The sequence below is a fragment of the Rhipicephalus microplus genome, chromosome 2 (genome assembly GCF_043290135.1).
Source record: "Rhipicephalus microplus isolate Deutch F79 chromosome 2, USDA_Rmic, whole genome shotgun sequence".
Classification (NCBI taxonomy): domain Eukaryota; kingdom Metazoa; phylum Arthropoda; class Arachnida; order Ixodida; family Ixodidae; genus Rhipicephalus; species Rhipicephalus microplus.
In genome coordinates, this window is record NC_134701.1 from 142,457,625 (window position 1) to 142,474,261 (window position 16,637).

Below are 16,637 nucleotides of genomic sequence, written 5' to 3' on the forward strand. Positions count from 1 at the left end.
GTTCTGCAGCTTGCACACGGCTACGGTCCATAGAGTGTCCATGATTACCGCCTCAGGCCGCTGTGTACCTTTTTATGTCGCCGTTCCCACCTGTTCCTGACGGCGACTACTTGGCAGCTCCACTCATTGACTTGACCCTTTCCCGGAGCATCATACTTCCTCATACTATAGTGAGGATTAGCGACAACAAGACGCTTCTCCCTGTCCACAACTTCTCCGTGTCGACCCAAGTCATTCCTCAAGGTATTGCCTTAGCAGAACTCTCCACTCTGGAGCCATGTACAATTTCATCTCTCACTCCTAACATAAAGACCGTAGCCGAACCTGTTGCAGCCGCACAGAATAGAGCTTTCCTAGACAAAATGATATCAAATGACCTGTCGCCGTCCCAAGTTGAAGTGCATTGTGGTCTTCTATTTTCTTACCTCGACATTTTTGATATCGACGACTGTTCCTTGGGCCGCACGAGCGTCGTAGCCCACCGTATTGACACTTGCGACGCCAGTCCTCTTCATAAGCGTCCTTACCGTGTGTCTCATTCAGAGCACCAAATAACCCAGAAGGAGGTAGAGGAAATGCTCGACAAAGACGTCATAGAGCCTTCAACCAGTCCTTGGGCATCACCTGTTGTGCTTGTTAAAAAGGACAGCACCTGGCAGTTCTGCGTCGATTATCGCCATCTCAATCGAATAACCCAGAAGGATTTCTATCCTCTACCTCGAATTGATGATGCGCTTGACTGCCTTCATGGTGCCAAGTATTTCTCTTTCCTGGACCTACGATCTGGATATTGGCAAATTTCAGTCGATGACTGCAACCGCGAGAAGACGACATTCATAACACCTGACGGGCTTTATCAATTTAAAGTCATGCCTTTTGGGTTGTGCAATGCGCCAGCAACTTTTGAACGCATGATGGACTCCCTCCTTCCCGGTTTTAAATGGTCGACGTGCCTGTGCTATCTACACGATGTCATCGTTTTCTCGCCAACCTTTGAAAGTAATCTTCCACGTCTGTCGGCCATTCTTGACGTTTTTCGCTCTGCTGGCCTCCAGCTTAACGCGTCTAAGTGCACCTTTGGGCGTCGTCAGATAAAGCTACTTGGCCACCTTGTTGATGCTACTGGTGTACGACCCAACCCTGATAAAGGCCGCGCGGTGTGGGAGTTTCCGGTCCCACATTCCATGCAAGAAGTCCGCAGCTTTTTGGGACTCTGTTCATATATCCGCCGTTTTGTCAGCAACTTCGCGGAAATTGCTCGGCCCCTCACGGATCTTCTCAAAAAGAACGTGGCTTTTCCCTGGCGTGGAGACCAAGAACATTCCTTTGCGTCGTTGATTTCTGCGCTCACATCACCACCTGTGTTGGCCCATTTTGACCCAGCCGCTCGAACGGAGCTTCGCACCGACGCAAGTGGCCATGGCATGGAGGCAATACTCGCACAAATGCAGAACAGCACAAACCGTGTCATAGCTTACGCTAGCCGCTTACTTTCTCAGTCAGAAAGGAACTATTCAATTACTGAGCGAGAGTGCCTGGCTCTCATCTGGGCTATTGCAAAATTTCGTCCGTACCTATATGGACGCGCATTGCAGTCATCACAGACCACCATCTGCTCTGCTGGCTGTCAACCCTTAAGGATCCTACAGGAAGACTCGGGCGATGGGCATTGCAATTGCAGGAGTACACGTTCTCTGTAGTGTACAAGTCTGGCAAGCTTCACAGTGATGCTGACTGCTTATCTCAACATCCTGTTGATCCACCCGACTCCTCTGAGTTGGTAGCTGATGCCAACGTCCTAGTCATAACAAATTTTCTGCAAATAGCCAATGAACATGGCCGAGATCCATCGCTGCTACCGATGATTGACCGTCTTCAATCCGGCCATAAAAACCCTTCACTGAGCCTTTTTTTTTTCCTTCAAAACAATGTTTTGTACCGCCACAACTTACAGCCCGATGGCGCGAAACTTTTGCTCGTCGTCCCACGTCATCTGCGCGAGGACATCTTGCAAGAACTTCACAACGCCCCAACTGCCGGACATTTAGGTGTCTCCAAAACTTATGACCGCGTCCGCCGACGGGTATTCTGGAAGGGCCTTTATCGTTCCGTTCGCCGCTACGTTGCAGCGTGTGACCTGTGCCAGCGTCAGAAGGAGCCTATGTCTCTCCCTGCTGGTCACCCTCAACCTATTGAAGTCCCAGCCGAGCCGTTTCATCGGGTGGGTTCGGATTTGTTAGGTCCCTTCCCAACATCGGCGATGGGAAACAAATGGATAGCAGTAGCTACGGATTATGCCACTCGGTATGCAATTACTCGAGCGCTACCGACCAGCTGCGCAACGGACGTCGCAGATATCTTACTCTATGACATCATCCTTCAGCATGGCGCTCCTTCTCACCTACTCACAGACCGTGGCCACTGCTTCCTGTCTCGTGTGGTTGACGACCTCCTTAGATCCTGTGCTACGCGGCACAACTTAACGACTTCTTACCATCCTCAGACTAACGGACTTACTGAACGCCTCAACCGCACACTGACGGACATGCTTGCTATGTATGTTTCTGATGACCACACCGATTGGGACACTGCCCTTCCATTCATAACCTTCGCCTACAACTCGTTGCGTCATGAAACTGCCGGCTACTCACCATTTTATCTTCTCTTTGGCCGTGATCCCTTACTACCTTTCGATACCCTGCTTGCGCATGACCTTCCGTTCACCACTTCGTACGCACAAGATGCCATCTCCCGTGCTCTGATCGCGCGTACAGTAGCCCCCACCAAGTTCTCATCGTCCCAGAGAGCACAAAAGTCGCTCTACTACAGCCGACATAGGGATGTCAATTTTTTTCTGGGCTCTCTCGTGCTACTGTGGCTGCCATTTCGTCATGTCGGCCTGTGCGAGAAACTTTTATCGCAATACGTTTGGCCTTACCAAGTTCTGCGCCAAGTCACACCTGTCACCTATGAAATTTCTCCTGCTACGAACACGACTGTTACATCCAGAAGTGACATTGTGCATGTTTCTCGCCTGAAGCCCTATCACAGTGACCCGTCCGTGCAATAACAGCAGGCACCCGGATGGTGCTTTGCCGCCCGGGGTAATGTCACGGGTATAGAAAGGTACTTCGGGCACAGATGCAGAAATGACGCAGAAGGGATGAAGACGACGATGTTGTTGTGCGGCCGTGTCTGGACTGCCCTGTTGTCCTGCATCCTTGCCCAGTGCAGTGCTAGCCCAACTGGCCTTAACTTATTAAATACTCCCCGTTACAATATTCAGTGTTCGAGAGTGTGAGAGAATGAAAGGCAGATTCAGAGGAGTAAAAAAAAAATCCACAAAATTGCCAACACATGCGATATTTAGAATAAGAAACAGTATATGATGCTGCCATTCACTATCGAACCCGCGGTAGTGCGTTTCCAGCACAAAAGAAAATAAATAATTTTACGAGTGAGCAACATGAAAACAAATGGGCATATGTTTCATGATACTATGGTGCGCAGAAAAATGTTTGTATCCGAGAAAACACGTGGAAACTCTCTTTGCTGCCATTAGGAATGTATGTGTTCGAAGGCGCATGCTGCTTGAATGAAAAAATTACCGCTTGTACCATTATAATTACAGTCAACTCTCGTTAATACGAAGTTCACGGGGACCGTGGAAAACTTCGAATTAAGCGGAATTCCGGTTAACCACAATGAACGAAAAATACATTTATTTCAAAGCAGTTTATGAGAAAACATCTGTGATTGCCGTTTGCTTCTGTTTGCTGAATCTTGCAACAGAAAGCAAGTCATGCAGGCTGTATATGTGCCCGAGTGCTTCCTCGGCGTTGCTATCAGCAGTGAAAAACCACTGCGCGAGGGCAAGGCCTGCGGCTACATTAGCAACCCGCGGTAGTGGCTCACTTGCGGCGGCGGCGTCGTCAACCTCAGTTTCATGACTAGGCTCGCTGGGCCGAACCATCTCCACGATCTCAGCGTCCGACAGTGCACCGCATGTTTCTACCGAACTGTCAGTGGCAATGTACTCCTCGAAAGGGACGTCGCCGAGAGCTGGCTGGAGACCATCAACGTCAAGCTCACTTGTGTCTTCTTCCCCCACTGTACAAGACGCGTCATCATCTGCACCACTTGGAATGAAGCCGCACGCCCTAAAGCAGTTCGCAATGGTTTCATCCTTTACGCGACCCCACGCTCGCGCCAGCATATGGATAGCATTGAGAAGGCTCACCTCATACTGACTTGCATAGTCCATACACAACAGCATCCGCTCAAGAAGATGTTTCTTGTACAGTACTTTCACGTTTTTGATGATCCCCTGGTCCAGTGGTTGTAACACCGATGTAGTGTTCGCTGGCAGGTAGGCGACACGTATTGCACTCAAGGGCGGCACATTCATGTGTGCACTGTATTGGTCCACAAGGAGCAATACATTGAGTTTAGATAACGCGAACTTGCGATCCAATTTTGTCAGCCAATCTTCGAAAAGGTCTGCGGTCATCCACGCTTTCCTGTAAGACGCGTAGTCGACAGGCAGCGTTTTCACGCCCTTGAAACATCTAGGCTTAGCAGCTTTGCCTATCAGGAGCAGGCGACATCGCTTAGTGCCCGTCATGTTCGCCGCTATCAGCACTGACACTCTTTCTTTGCTACACTTCCCTCCAGCACAGTCATCGTCCTTGAAAGTCAGCATCTTCTCGGGCAACATTCCGTAAAAAAGTGCTGTCTCGTCGGCATTGAAGATATCTTCCGGCCGATATACTCCCAAGTGTTTGCGAAGCTGATTTTCCCTCCACGTATCACATGTTTCAGCATTGATGGCAGCCTTTTCCCCGTTAACGCTTTTAAACACCATATCGTGGTGCTGCTTGAACCGTGTGAGCCACCCATCGGACGAAGCAAAGTTCTCGATGCATAGCATAATCGCAAGCGATGACGCTTTCACTGCAACGATATCGCGGCTGAGAGGAAGTCTGTTGCTTCGAGCCTCCCGAATCCGGATGAGCAGCGCTTGTTCTAACTCCGGGTGGGCGCCGGTGCGCATTCTCTTGCAAGACATCCTGAACTGGTCATTTTCGAATGTGTCCAGTATCGAGCGCTTGTTCTTCAGGATGTTAGAAAGGGTATTAGGCTTGATGCCGTATTTCTGCGCAATATCTTGCTTGGCGGTGCCTCCTTGTTCAACTTCTTTCAAAATTTTGACTTTCGTCGCCAAGTCAAGCGTCTGATAAGGCCCGCGAGTTGCCATAGTAAATGCACGTGGAGCTTCGTCGCACGTGGAAACGCTGAGACCGCACATGACCGTAACGAGGTCAACAATGAGGCCCGGAACCGGAACTGCCGGAGCAGCCGCTTGGTGATCTGGGGCGCTGCATCAACTGCAATGCCATCAGCTGACGCTTTGAGCTGCGGCGCTGTGTTCAACTGCGATGCCCTTGGGTGCCGGTCGGACACGCATTGTTGTTTAGCACTTCGAAAATAGGAAATTTAACAAACATTACGATTTCCTCCGGGAATTCGATTGAAAATAAATTCGAAATAACTGAAATTTCAGACTTCTAGCTTCCAATTACCGAGAATTTCTTCCTGTTGAATTGCATGCAAAACTGACAAGACCCCCACTCCACTTCCAATTAACCGATAATTCCAATTAAGCGACTTCGAATTATCGGAAGCCGACTGCACCTCGTAGTGACTGCATTTGTTATTCATCTAAAGGATATATCACTCCGATGTATTATGCAGCATTTTGTTAGAAGGCCTTCATGAGTGAGTGCTTAGTACAACACGCAGAAAGTGACTGCACTGGCAAGAATGCCCATCGGGCGGCATGGCATGCCGAACCATAAGTCGATGCAGACGAGTGCTGTAGACCTCTGCATGTAATCTGCAAGCGTCGCCTAAAGACGATAGTCTTGCATGTGAAGAGAGTGAACAAAACATTTATTTGATGTTCTGCGCAAGAAAATTGGTGAATGGTACTCCAGAGGCACTGCGTTAATGCCTCGAGCGTGCAGCGGAGGCGAACGAGCGCATCACGTCACCACACGTGAGACATGGGCGCCATCTGGCAGTCTCTTTTTTTCTGTTTGGAAAACAAAGCACGTGGCCCTGAGATAGGCGTGCGCGCCCGTCTCAAAGGTGATAAGGTGTAGAACTTAAGGCGACGGGTAGGTGCCACCACCGCGTTGTCTCAGCAAAGCATTGGAAACACTTGCTTCTTCGTCCATAAGTTGCATGGTCAGCGCAGCGTGATAAATGCTTCGGTCCTTAGAATTACTTATGTATGCCTTTTCTAGTAAAAGACGCACATGCAGAATATATACGTGTTGTTATGGAGCCCCAGACATGCGCAATAATTGCTTTTTAATTGACAATTTCACAAGTATGAACGCCGAATCTTGAGCAACATTGGTAGGCGCTGCGGATGGGGTCATCCATTTCAAGTACCGGATGCCGTTAAGAGTGGACAAACAGACAAATGTACAGACAGACCAAAATTTTTGCGTATAAGCTCCCCAAGAAAGACTATCGTCTTTAAAAAACTAAGTGGCCAGAACACGAGATTGTTATGCTAACAACTACAGGATTGCAGGAGTACTTACCTTAACAACAAACCACAGGCTGAACAGAAGGCAAGATTACATATAAGGCTCAAATGCTGCAAGCAAATAGTAGTAGAGTTTTTTTGGAATACCATGTGCAAAGCTTGCAGGCGTAGCGTTAGCGTTCGTCACTCAATGGGTGTCACAGGTCCCATTAATTCGGGAGGCGATCGCCGGGCTAATTCCAAGGGCCGAAGTATCGGCCCCCCGAACCGCACCACGAAAGCGTTGACAATTTAGAAGTGGTCCTTTTTGGCGCGCCAGCGGACGCCGGCTGTGGCCCAAAGAACAAGTCAGAGCCGAGAGTTGATAAACAAAACAAAATTATATTCTCAGTTATGGCACATCAAAACGATACACAAGCATGCACACTCGATAACAGTTGAATACAATGTGTCACCAATCAAACAATGTACTACACAGTACAATCAGCCACACTCGAAACAACGGACACAGACAACAATACGCACTACAATGCAGTCGCATGCATCGAACAACCAAGACACTTAAAGACTAAAGAGTTGGATAATTTATTCAGTCCAAAGTTCTTGGAACAAAAGTCTGGATGATACTCTTGCGAGAATCACTCACTCAAAGTCCAGCGTTGTTGTCGTTCCGCTGCCCCCGAAGTTTCTCTTCCAGGAAACCTCGCGTCTTCAATTGGCCACTCTCCAAGCTTCAAACTTCTTCGCCGGAAACAGGTCGGCTTCCCACACGCAGCTGTTGCCACACGTCTTCGCTCGATAGCGGTAGACACACACTCTTGCCTGTAGCTCGAGTCTTCACACCTCAGGTGCAAATCCTCTTCTTCTCCACTTCCTTCTTCTCCTCCTTTGTCACGGAAGACAAAAGGGTTCGCCCACAAGGCGGTACACCCTACGCACTCTGGCGCATACTTTCTTCTTCTCCTGCTTTGTCACTAAGGACAAAACCTTCACCGACAGACGCGGCGGAATACCCTACGCACTCTGGCGTTAACTTCCTTCTGCTGCTGATCTCCCATCTCGGCTGCTCGGTTAAATACCTTCCACGCGAGATTCCAGAAAGTTCTCATCGTTTCGTCGGCGCGATACGCAGCGAAGGCTGGGGAAAGGGCGAGACGGTACGAGGGCCGTCCACGACGGATGACGCAACCCTGCATCACCACGCCCCCTTCCATCTAGAACGTTCCAGGGCTTGCTCGGGCGCCGATGAGAGGAGGTTCGTCGGCGAACCCACGCTTCCGAGGGGGGAGAGGGACGCGCGCCTGGGGAGTCTTTGGATGCTTGTTTTCTTTTTTTTTTATCGGCGCTTCGTCGCGAGAATTTGGTGGCCCGCCCTTTTTTGAGCGCTCGTTTTGTGACACTGCCCCCCACTTTAAGAATATTATCTCATAATATTCAGAACCACACAAACGAGCGCGAACAGTCCCCACACTCTCAAAGACTGTAACATAGTTCGTTGCTCATGACATGTAACATTCACAATAGATCACTCAATACAATTGTACATTGTAATTCAATCACACAACACATGAATATAGCCACAGGTACATGAGTACAACACTCCATCACATATTCCAAACAATACCAATGTAGAAGGTTGTCTTTACAACAATTATACAATACTATACATCACATCATCGCACCGAACACTTTGACTCGCTGGACATACAGTTGTGACACAGGATAACAACCACATTAACTTAACATATCGCACTCAGCACTGTCAAACACATTTCGATTCGACCTAAACACCTATCCCGTGTACTTCGAGCTGCGCTTGCGTCCTTTCTTGTGGTGCTCGCTTGATCTCTTCTTGCCTTTCCTCGTTTTGTTCCGGCGAGCCCTTTCCAACGACGGGGTCTAAGGCGGCGTCTCAGCCATCGTTGTCACTTCCGACACTGTTAACGGGTGATAACGTTCAACCGATCCTGTTCGGTCATTCACCCGCTTGTTCATGTCACGACATTGTGCCTGGCTGGCCGACTCCGTCATCTTTACATTGTCGGTCAGTTGAGGTCGAGCTGATGTAAGTACAGCTGCCCAGCACGTAAACTCATTCAACACGATCATCTTCTCATTCAATGTCTCTTGCACCGCGGCTTCGCCTTGGGCTCGAGTGAAATCCTTCACGGGATTTACTCCGCTGTACATCGCGGCCCCTGTGTCGGCGGGGGCTCCATCTTCGGGTCTTCCCCCAAACGTTCTGGTTCGTTCGGCCCTCGCGCCCCGTCGATGTTTCCGATGACGAGGTCGTACAGGGGGGTCGTCATACATAGAGCGGTAACCTTCCCGCTGAAGTACGGGGTTTCAACCTCAATCTGTGCTTCGGGAAGCATCGGAACCGTACTGTCAATTAGGCAAAGTGGTTTCGTTTTGCCTGTTAACTCACTTTCTCGTACCAAATTTCTCCGCACGATAACAGTGGAGCTGCCGGTATCTCTAAACACCGTAACCTTCTTGCCCGCAACTTTTCCAGGCAGCGTTGGCATTCCCTTCGTAACACCGGTTGGCTGTTTTGTCATTACAGCACCCACAATAGGAAGTTTCTCCTTATTTTTCAACTCTACAAATCCATCATTGACGGCATCACTATCGGATTTCGGTGCTGCTAGCACACAGGATACCTGGCGAGTTTGACTCACTCCGTTCTGACAAGCGTCTGCTTTGTGCCCAGTCTGACCACACTTGAAACATTTTACTATCGTAGGGCTCGTAAAGTTAGTACGACAGTTGTTCGCGCGATGACCCATTCGGTTACACAGAAAACATCGCGGAATGCTCTCCGGTGCACGCTTCTTTTCTTCGGGAGTCGATTTCTTCGAATCTTCAGGACACTCCTTGACCTTGGCCAAATTAGTGCCACCTTGCGCTTCCAAGAATTGATCAGCCAATTCAAGCATGCCTTCAAGTGACTCAGCCTTCCTCTGTTTCAAGTACAGCGATAGGCTTGGGTGTCAACTAGTAAGAAATTGTTCTCTAATTAGGAGCTCTCTAAGCTCATCGTACTCCTTCGCTGTGCCTGAAAGTTCAATCCATCTGTCGAAATAATGGCAAGGTCGGGCGGCATACTGCGTAGCCATCTCACCATCAGCTGGCTTTCCTGTCCGAAATCTGTCCCGGAATCCTTCCACAGTAAATCTAAATCGCTTCAGCAAAGCAGCTTTCACCTTTGCATAGTTGGCTGCATCAGTCGGTGTCAGCCTACCGTACACACTGAGCGTTTCACCACTCAAGCAAGTACTCAAAGCAGTTGCCCATTGATGTTCCGGCCAATTCTGGCTCCTTGCAATCGTCTCGAATCTGTGAAGGTACGCGTCAAGGTCGTCCTTTCTTTCATGAAACGCTACGAGCAGCTTGCTTGGGTTCAAGCGGAAGCCGTGATCTTCCCGTTCGCTGCTTTCAACTCTAACTTGGACGGGAGTTTCACTTCGCTGTTGCAAACGGAGCCGCTCGAGTTCCATCTCATGCTGCCACTGCCGTTCCCTTTCAGCCATCTCCGCTTCTTTTTCTTCTTTCAGCTGTCACTCCCTCGCTTCTCTTTCTTCTCTTGCCCTTTCGGCTGCTAACTTCTCTCTCTCTAGCTCGAACTTCTATTGCTGCTCTCTTTCTTTCTTGGCCCTTTGAGCTGCCGACCTCTCTCGTTCCAACTCAGTGACTTTTTCTTCCTTGGCCCTCTCAGCTGCCAACCTCTCTCTCTCCACCGCCTCTTTCTCCTTCTGGCTTACCCACTTCCGTAGTTCGGCACCAGAAAGACCCATCTTCTCACCAAGAGCTACTAACTTTTTGAGATCCATTGTGTCTCGCAAATAAAACCTTGCCGCGTGTAAAAAGTATGTGCCTAAACAGTCTATCGGAACACTCCCCTGCACTCGTTAACGAGAACCCTGAACAACACACAAAATTGTTCCGATAGCACTATCAACAACTCGAGGCTCTTTCTCACTACTTTTGACACACTGTGCACCAAAAGGTCCTGTCGCGGACGCCAGATTAATTGTCACAGGTCCCGTTAATTCGGGAGGTGATCGCCGGGCTAATTCCAAGGGCCGAAGTATCGGCCGCCGAACCGCACCACGAAAGCATGGACAATTTAGAAGTGGTCCTATTTGGTGCGCCAGCGGACGCCGGCTGTGGCCCAAAGAACAAGTCAGAGCCGAGAGTTGATAAACAAAACACAATTATATTCTCAGTTATGGCACATCAAAACGATACTTAAGTATGCACACTCGACAACAGTTGAATACAATGTGTCACCAATCAAACAATGTACTACACAGTACAATCAGCCACACTCGAAACAACGGACAGAGACAACAATACGCACTACAATGCAGTCGCATGCATCGAACAACCAAGACACTTAAAGACTAAAGAGTTGGAAAACTTATTCAGTCCAAAGTTCTTGGAACAAAAGTCTGGATGATACTCTTCCGAGAATCACTCACTCAAAGTCCAGCGTTGTTGTCGTTCCGCTGCCCCCGAAGTTTCTCTTCCAGGAAACCTCGCATCTTCAATTGGCCACTCTCCAAGCTTCAAACTTCTTCGCCGGAAACAGGTCGGCTTCCCACACGCAGCTGTTGCCATGCGTCTTCGCTCGATAGCGGTAGACACACACTCTTGCCTGTAGCTCGAGTCTTCACCCCTCGGGTGGAAATCCTCTTCTTCTCTCCTTCCTTCTTCTCCTCCTTTGTCACGGAAGACAAAAGGCTTCGCCCACAAGGCGGTACACCCTACGCACTCTGGCGCATACTTTCTTCTTCTGCTTTGTCACTAAGGACAAAACCTTCACTGACAGACGCGGCGGAATACCCTACGCACTCTGGCGTTAACTTCCTTCTGCTGCTGATCTCCCATCTCGGCTGCTCGATTAAATACCTTCCACGCGAGATTCCAGAAAGTTCTCATCATTTCGTCGGCGCGATACGCAGCGAAGGCTGGGGAAAGGGCGAGACGGTACGAGGGCCGTCCGCGACGGATGAAGCAACCCTGCATCACCACGCCCCTTTCCATCTAGAACGTTCCGGGGCTTGCTCGGGCGCCGATGAGAGGAGGTTTGTCGGCGAACCCACGCTTCCGAGGGGGGAGAGGGACGCGCGCCCGGGGAGTCTTCGGATGCTTGTTTTCTTTTTTTTTCTTTATCGTTGGCCTCTCGGCGCTTCGTCGCGAGAATTTGGCGGCGCGCCCTTTTCTGAGCGCTCGTTTTGGGACAATGGGAACCCGCAAAAGGTTAGCGTACGACGTCAACCTTAGGCTGATACCCATCTAACATGGAATCATCCGCAGTTACCTTCTGACGGAAATGAAGTTTCACCATCCATCCCAGTCTCAGGCACACGGAAGGCCCGGTGTGTCTTGGTGGCTTTCAGCTGCCCGTGCTGCAGTTTCCAGTGGCGAACACAAAACTCATTGCCTCCAAAGTGTCTACTAGCGACTCTGTCGCCATTTTTTAGTGCATGATTTATCACTTTCAGCTTGAAAGCAGCCGTGTAGCTTCCTTATCGCCTGATAACGTAACCACAGAACGGACACAACGTACACTGACATGCCTCAACACACACTTGCCACTTTGGCTTGGCTTGGATTAAATTGGGGCTTCGTGCGTTGGTAGTGTGCATAATGCTTTAGAAATGGTGCCTGGTTGTGTTGCCCTATTATCATCAGTGGTTAAAAGGAGCAGATGACATTCCGGCTGCATATTTAGGGGGTGTGATGATTATTCGCGGAAAAAAGATCACACTTCTGTTGGGAAATGTAGGGGGTGCGAGAATTAAGCGAGTGCGCGGATTACAAGAGTAAATATGGTATACAGTGGAACTTCTATTAAATGTCCCCCGGTTTCGCGACGACCCACGACGAAGAATCGGTTTGGTCCCAGGAAAATTAGAAATAATGTATTAAAAGCCTTGGTTATACGATGCAGCTTTGTGTCGACACTGCATACAGTCGAAACCCGCAATAACGAAATCGCCGGGGAAACCGAAATATTTTGTTTTCGCAAGAATTTCGTTGCTCCAAGTATGAGACATAGAAACAGTGATACGGCCAGAAGAACGAAAATTTATTGCCAGAAGTCGGTCAACTTACTTTGCCGACCTTTGCCATGCAACAACTTCAAAGCTCACCCTTTGCACTGGAAAAAGTGATCCATTGCTACGGCGTTGTCATGTGCGCCGAAGAAGGAGCGGAGGGTGTCCAGCGCATCCAAAACAACCCGCGGGTTGTTTTGGATGCGCTAGCGCGTCGTTCCTGCCCGCAGTCTCGCTGTCAGCGGAGTTAGGGCTAAAGCCAACTCCGTTGACGCGCCGCGCTTGTAGACCGCGCGCTTGCTCGTAGTAATCTTATTGTCCATCCGGTGCGGCCACACGTAGTAGTCTGACCGTGCCGCCGCTTACAGTTTCGTTGCTTGCGACGAAGCACGTCGCCACGAGTGCGCTAGCGCATTGTTCCTGCCCGCAGTCTCTCTTTCGGCGGAGTGAGGGCTAAAGACGACTCCGATGATGCGCCGCGCTTGTAGTAGCCTGATAGCGCATCCGCCTACTGCTCCTAACTAAAGCGTAATTATATCTTGAGTGATCATCGAGCTGTGAACACGTCACGAAGTAGCAATTTTCGAGAGCCATGTCCTCGCGACGCACAAGCAGCAGACGACGATCTTCCGGAGCGAACATCGGGCCAATGGCGAGGCGAGCTGAGGTAACATGGCGGCCACAGCCAATCAAAGGCCTTGAAAGGACCTTGAAACATTTGCTTTTTGTGCACTTTTTTTTAAAGGGAGGAGCTAGCTGAGGCAGGAAAGTTAAACATGGAGAAATGCTCTTTCCGATGAGCCCAAGAAGCCGGCTCCCAACCCCGCCATCACGAAGCCATAATTTTTTGAAAATCGCTGTTTTCTAGCGATTTCCAGAAAAAGTTCCGCTACCTAGGTGGGTGAAATGAATTTTCCGAAGCACTTCTGCACGGTTTTCAGTGTACATATTTTGGAATCAGATAGAAAAAGGGTTCTAGAAACTAAAAACTTGATTTTCAAAAAATCGATTTTTTTGCCATTTTTCGCTATCCTAAAGCCGCGTCCCCCCTGAAGTAAACAAAAATGGCGGTACCCATGCTAGCACGGCAACAGCAGACGTTTATAAATTTTGAGTGCGCATAACACGCATACGAGCATATTTTGGACAGTTAATTTTGGCGGCAAGGTAAAATAAGGCCCGCACCGTGGTTGAAAATTTGTTAATGCGGGATCACTGTCCAAAAACACTTCGTTGCCACGAGATACGTAATACATGGGCTTCTACGAACGTTCGTTGGGGATTTGAAACTATTTCGTCGCCGCGGGGATTTCATACTCGCGGGGTTTCGTTATTGCGGGTTTCGACTGCATTACGATGACTTTCAGATTCTGTCCAAAAGACTAAAACCACATTTACTGAAATCAAATGTCCACCAAATATTCACGAGTGCAAAATATGAACTTCAGTTCCTCTAGGTTGACAATTGGAGAAGTAGACAGTGACAGGCTGCCTTGTTAGAGTGGAAAGTTTATTTTCCTGGAAGTTCATGCGCTTTTACATAAGCCTCGATCGTGTGTGTACGTGTCTGCGGTTAAGCTTTATCCACACAGTGTAGCTTTAGCCGGCCGAAAAGCTGACGTTTTTTTACGTTTTCGTTTCGGGGAAACTTCTTGTTCGACATACAGCTGATGTGCTGCCTGTGTCGCACTCGCAGTCACAGGCTTGCGCACGCATGAGGACGCCACGCAGCTGTTTTCACCATGCAAAATTACTTTCACTTTACGTCACAATTCATAATATCAGCGGGACACGACCAGTTTCGCTTCAGAAGGCAACAAATTACAACACGCACAGCTCAGTCGTGCATGAAGGCATTCCACGCAAACTCAAGGTCTATCACCATAACGTGATAGCGATGACATTGTGTCCGAGCCTGTTGGCAATGCGGTATCGGTTTCGCTTTCAGGCGCTGGCAATTTTCAGAGTCTATTTATTGGTAAAAAGATCCTCATGGAATTCGATTTTTTAGGAAGGTTGAGAATAAAGATGTGATTGCACCTTCTCGAACTAAGTGATGCTGCCATTAGCTGCCACTGGCAAGAATACTTCAATCTACCTTCCTTGTAGCGGCACAAGGTCCTGTCGGGGGCTTATTCAGGCACTCTGCACCCGTTTTTTGGTCAAGGCCAAGTATCCCTGCCAATAATCTTAGTTTTTCAATTATAATACGCCCTGAAAGTTGTATAATCAGGGTTCTGCTGTAAAATGCTTTAGAGAAACTTTTTATGCAACTAAACGTTTATGGGTCTAAGCCGTTAATGGGTCATATTGCTCTACGTTAACTGTAGAATGCAAACAAGTATCAAGAAAGTGTGTATCTTAATAGACACAAAAAATTGTAATTTTTAAAGTGTGGCTTTAGTGAACTCCTCATGTGAAATACAGTGGCTAGCGGGTTAGACTGCAACCGCGATGGTCACATTTCGATGAAGGCGAAATGGTAGAGGCCCGTGTACTGTTCGGTGTCACTGTTCTTTAAAAGACACCAGGTAGTGAAAATTTTAGGAGCCCTTCAGTACGGCGTCTCTTCTAATCATAGCTTGGTCTTGAAGTTGAAGTTTAAATTTATTTGCATCATCGAAAGTGCGGCAATGCTCAGGTGAAAAGTGAAATTCAATTCACTTGAGAAGTGCCTGAGTCGCTAATATGTAATAATAATATCTGGGATGTAAAATTCCAGTTATTACTATAATTATTAATATTATTATTATTATTACCTATCCCATTTTTTTTTATCAGGAATGTAGGGGCTAGCAACTTCTAATTTTGCGGCCACAATTATGTGATGAGCATTAGGCATGAGTGAAAAAAAAAGGTAACTTTTTTCTTGGAATGCATCAGAAAGTCGTATGATGCTGGGTTAATGAAAACTGTGTCATATATTTGAAGTTTTTAACATGGTATCTCCAAGGGGTTTTGCTGGGACCAAATCAATTCGGCAAACGTTGTGAGTCATCGCCTTACTGGGCAAACTACAATCGAAGTTCCACCGTATTTTTATCCACCCTGAAAATATTGCTGTGTGAAATAGTGATATACACTGTGCATTTACAGTTTGTGCTGATATAGCTTACTGATAAAGGAATGTTTTATTTGTTTAGTATTTGGTTTGATATTTGATACGAGGTGTGCATATTCGATACAAACTGAGTAAAAAAAAAAAAAGGTTCTACCGATAATTTGGGTGCCATTTTTCTTCTTTTTCCGCTCTTCTTGTGAGGCCCATACGAACTGATCTGCAATATTAAAACGTGGGGGCCGCAGGCGTGTGGGAAGGAGATGGCTTCGCGATTGGCCCAGTTCTCTGGCGAGCCTTACAACATGCTGGACCTGTCTGTGGAACCCCACGGTGAATACACGCCGGGGCAGTGCAGCTTCCAGTTGTGCGCCTCCTGTGCTGACCCCCTTCCTACCTTCAGTCAGCTGTACCACTACAAGTACCACACCTTCCATCGATGCAGGGAGAAGGTGAGCTGGCAAGAGAGGGGAATCACGAGTAGGCTTGTGCGAATGTTCAAGTGCTTCTACTATTCGAATGAATAATGCTGCATTTGAATTTGCTTCGATTTGAGTTTAAATTGTTGAAACAATTTTGAATCGAAATGAACGAATAGGTGTTATTAGTCTGTATGTAACTCTCTGTGAAGGCAGTGGAGGGGTGCTAAACTGTGAACACACCTTTCAAAGTGTACTTAATACAGTAAAAGCTCGTTAACCTGGATCTCACGGGACCGGTGAAAATGTCCAAGTTAATTGAATTCAGGATTATCGAATGAACCATCAAAACAAAAGGAAAATGTACTCGGCACAGACAAACCTTTATTTTATGAAAAACTGCATCAACTTAGTCTGTCTCGTCATTGGAATTGGTGCTAGAAGAATCTTCTTCAACCCCATGGGGTGGTGGTGTGTACGCTTGCTCTGTGAGAACTGCTGCAGAACTCCGCGAGTACAGCGAGGGCTTTGGTGAC

The 16,637-nt window shown here is 48.2% G+C and overlaps 1 protein-coding gene across 2 annotated transcripts in view; it reads left to right on the forward strand.

The window, feature by feature from the left end:
- The window catches only part of LOC119170685 (uncharacterized), a 54,594-nt gene that overhangs the window by 30,817 nt on the left and 7,140 nt on the right, over nt 1-16,637 (forward strand). For both annotated transcript variants that reach the window (XM_075886881.1, XM_037421915.2), the window contains exon 7: nt 15,931-16,134. In XM_075886881.1, the coding sequence (XP_075742996.1) occupies nt 15,931-16,134 (204 nt within the window). The remainder of the gene's footprint in view (nt 1-15,930; nt 16,135-16,637) is intronic.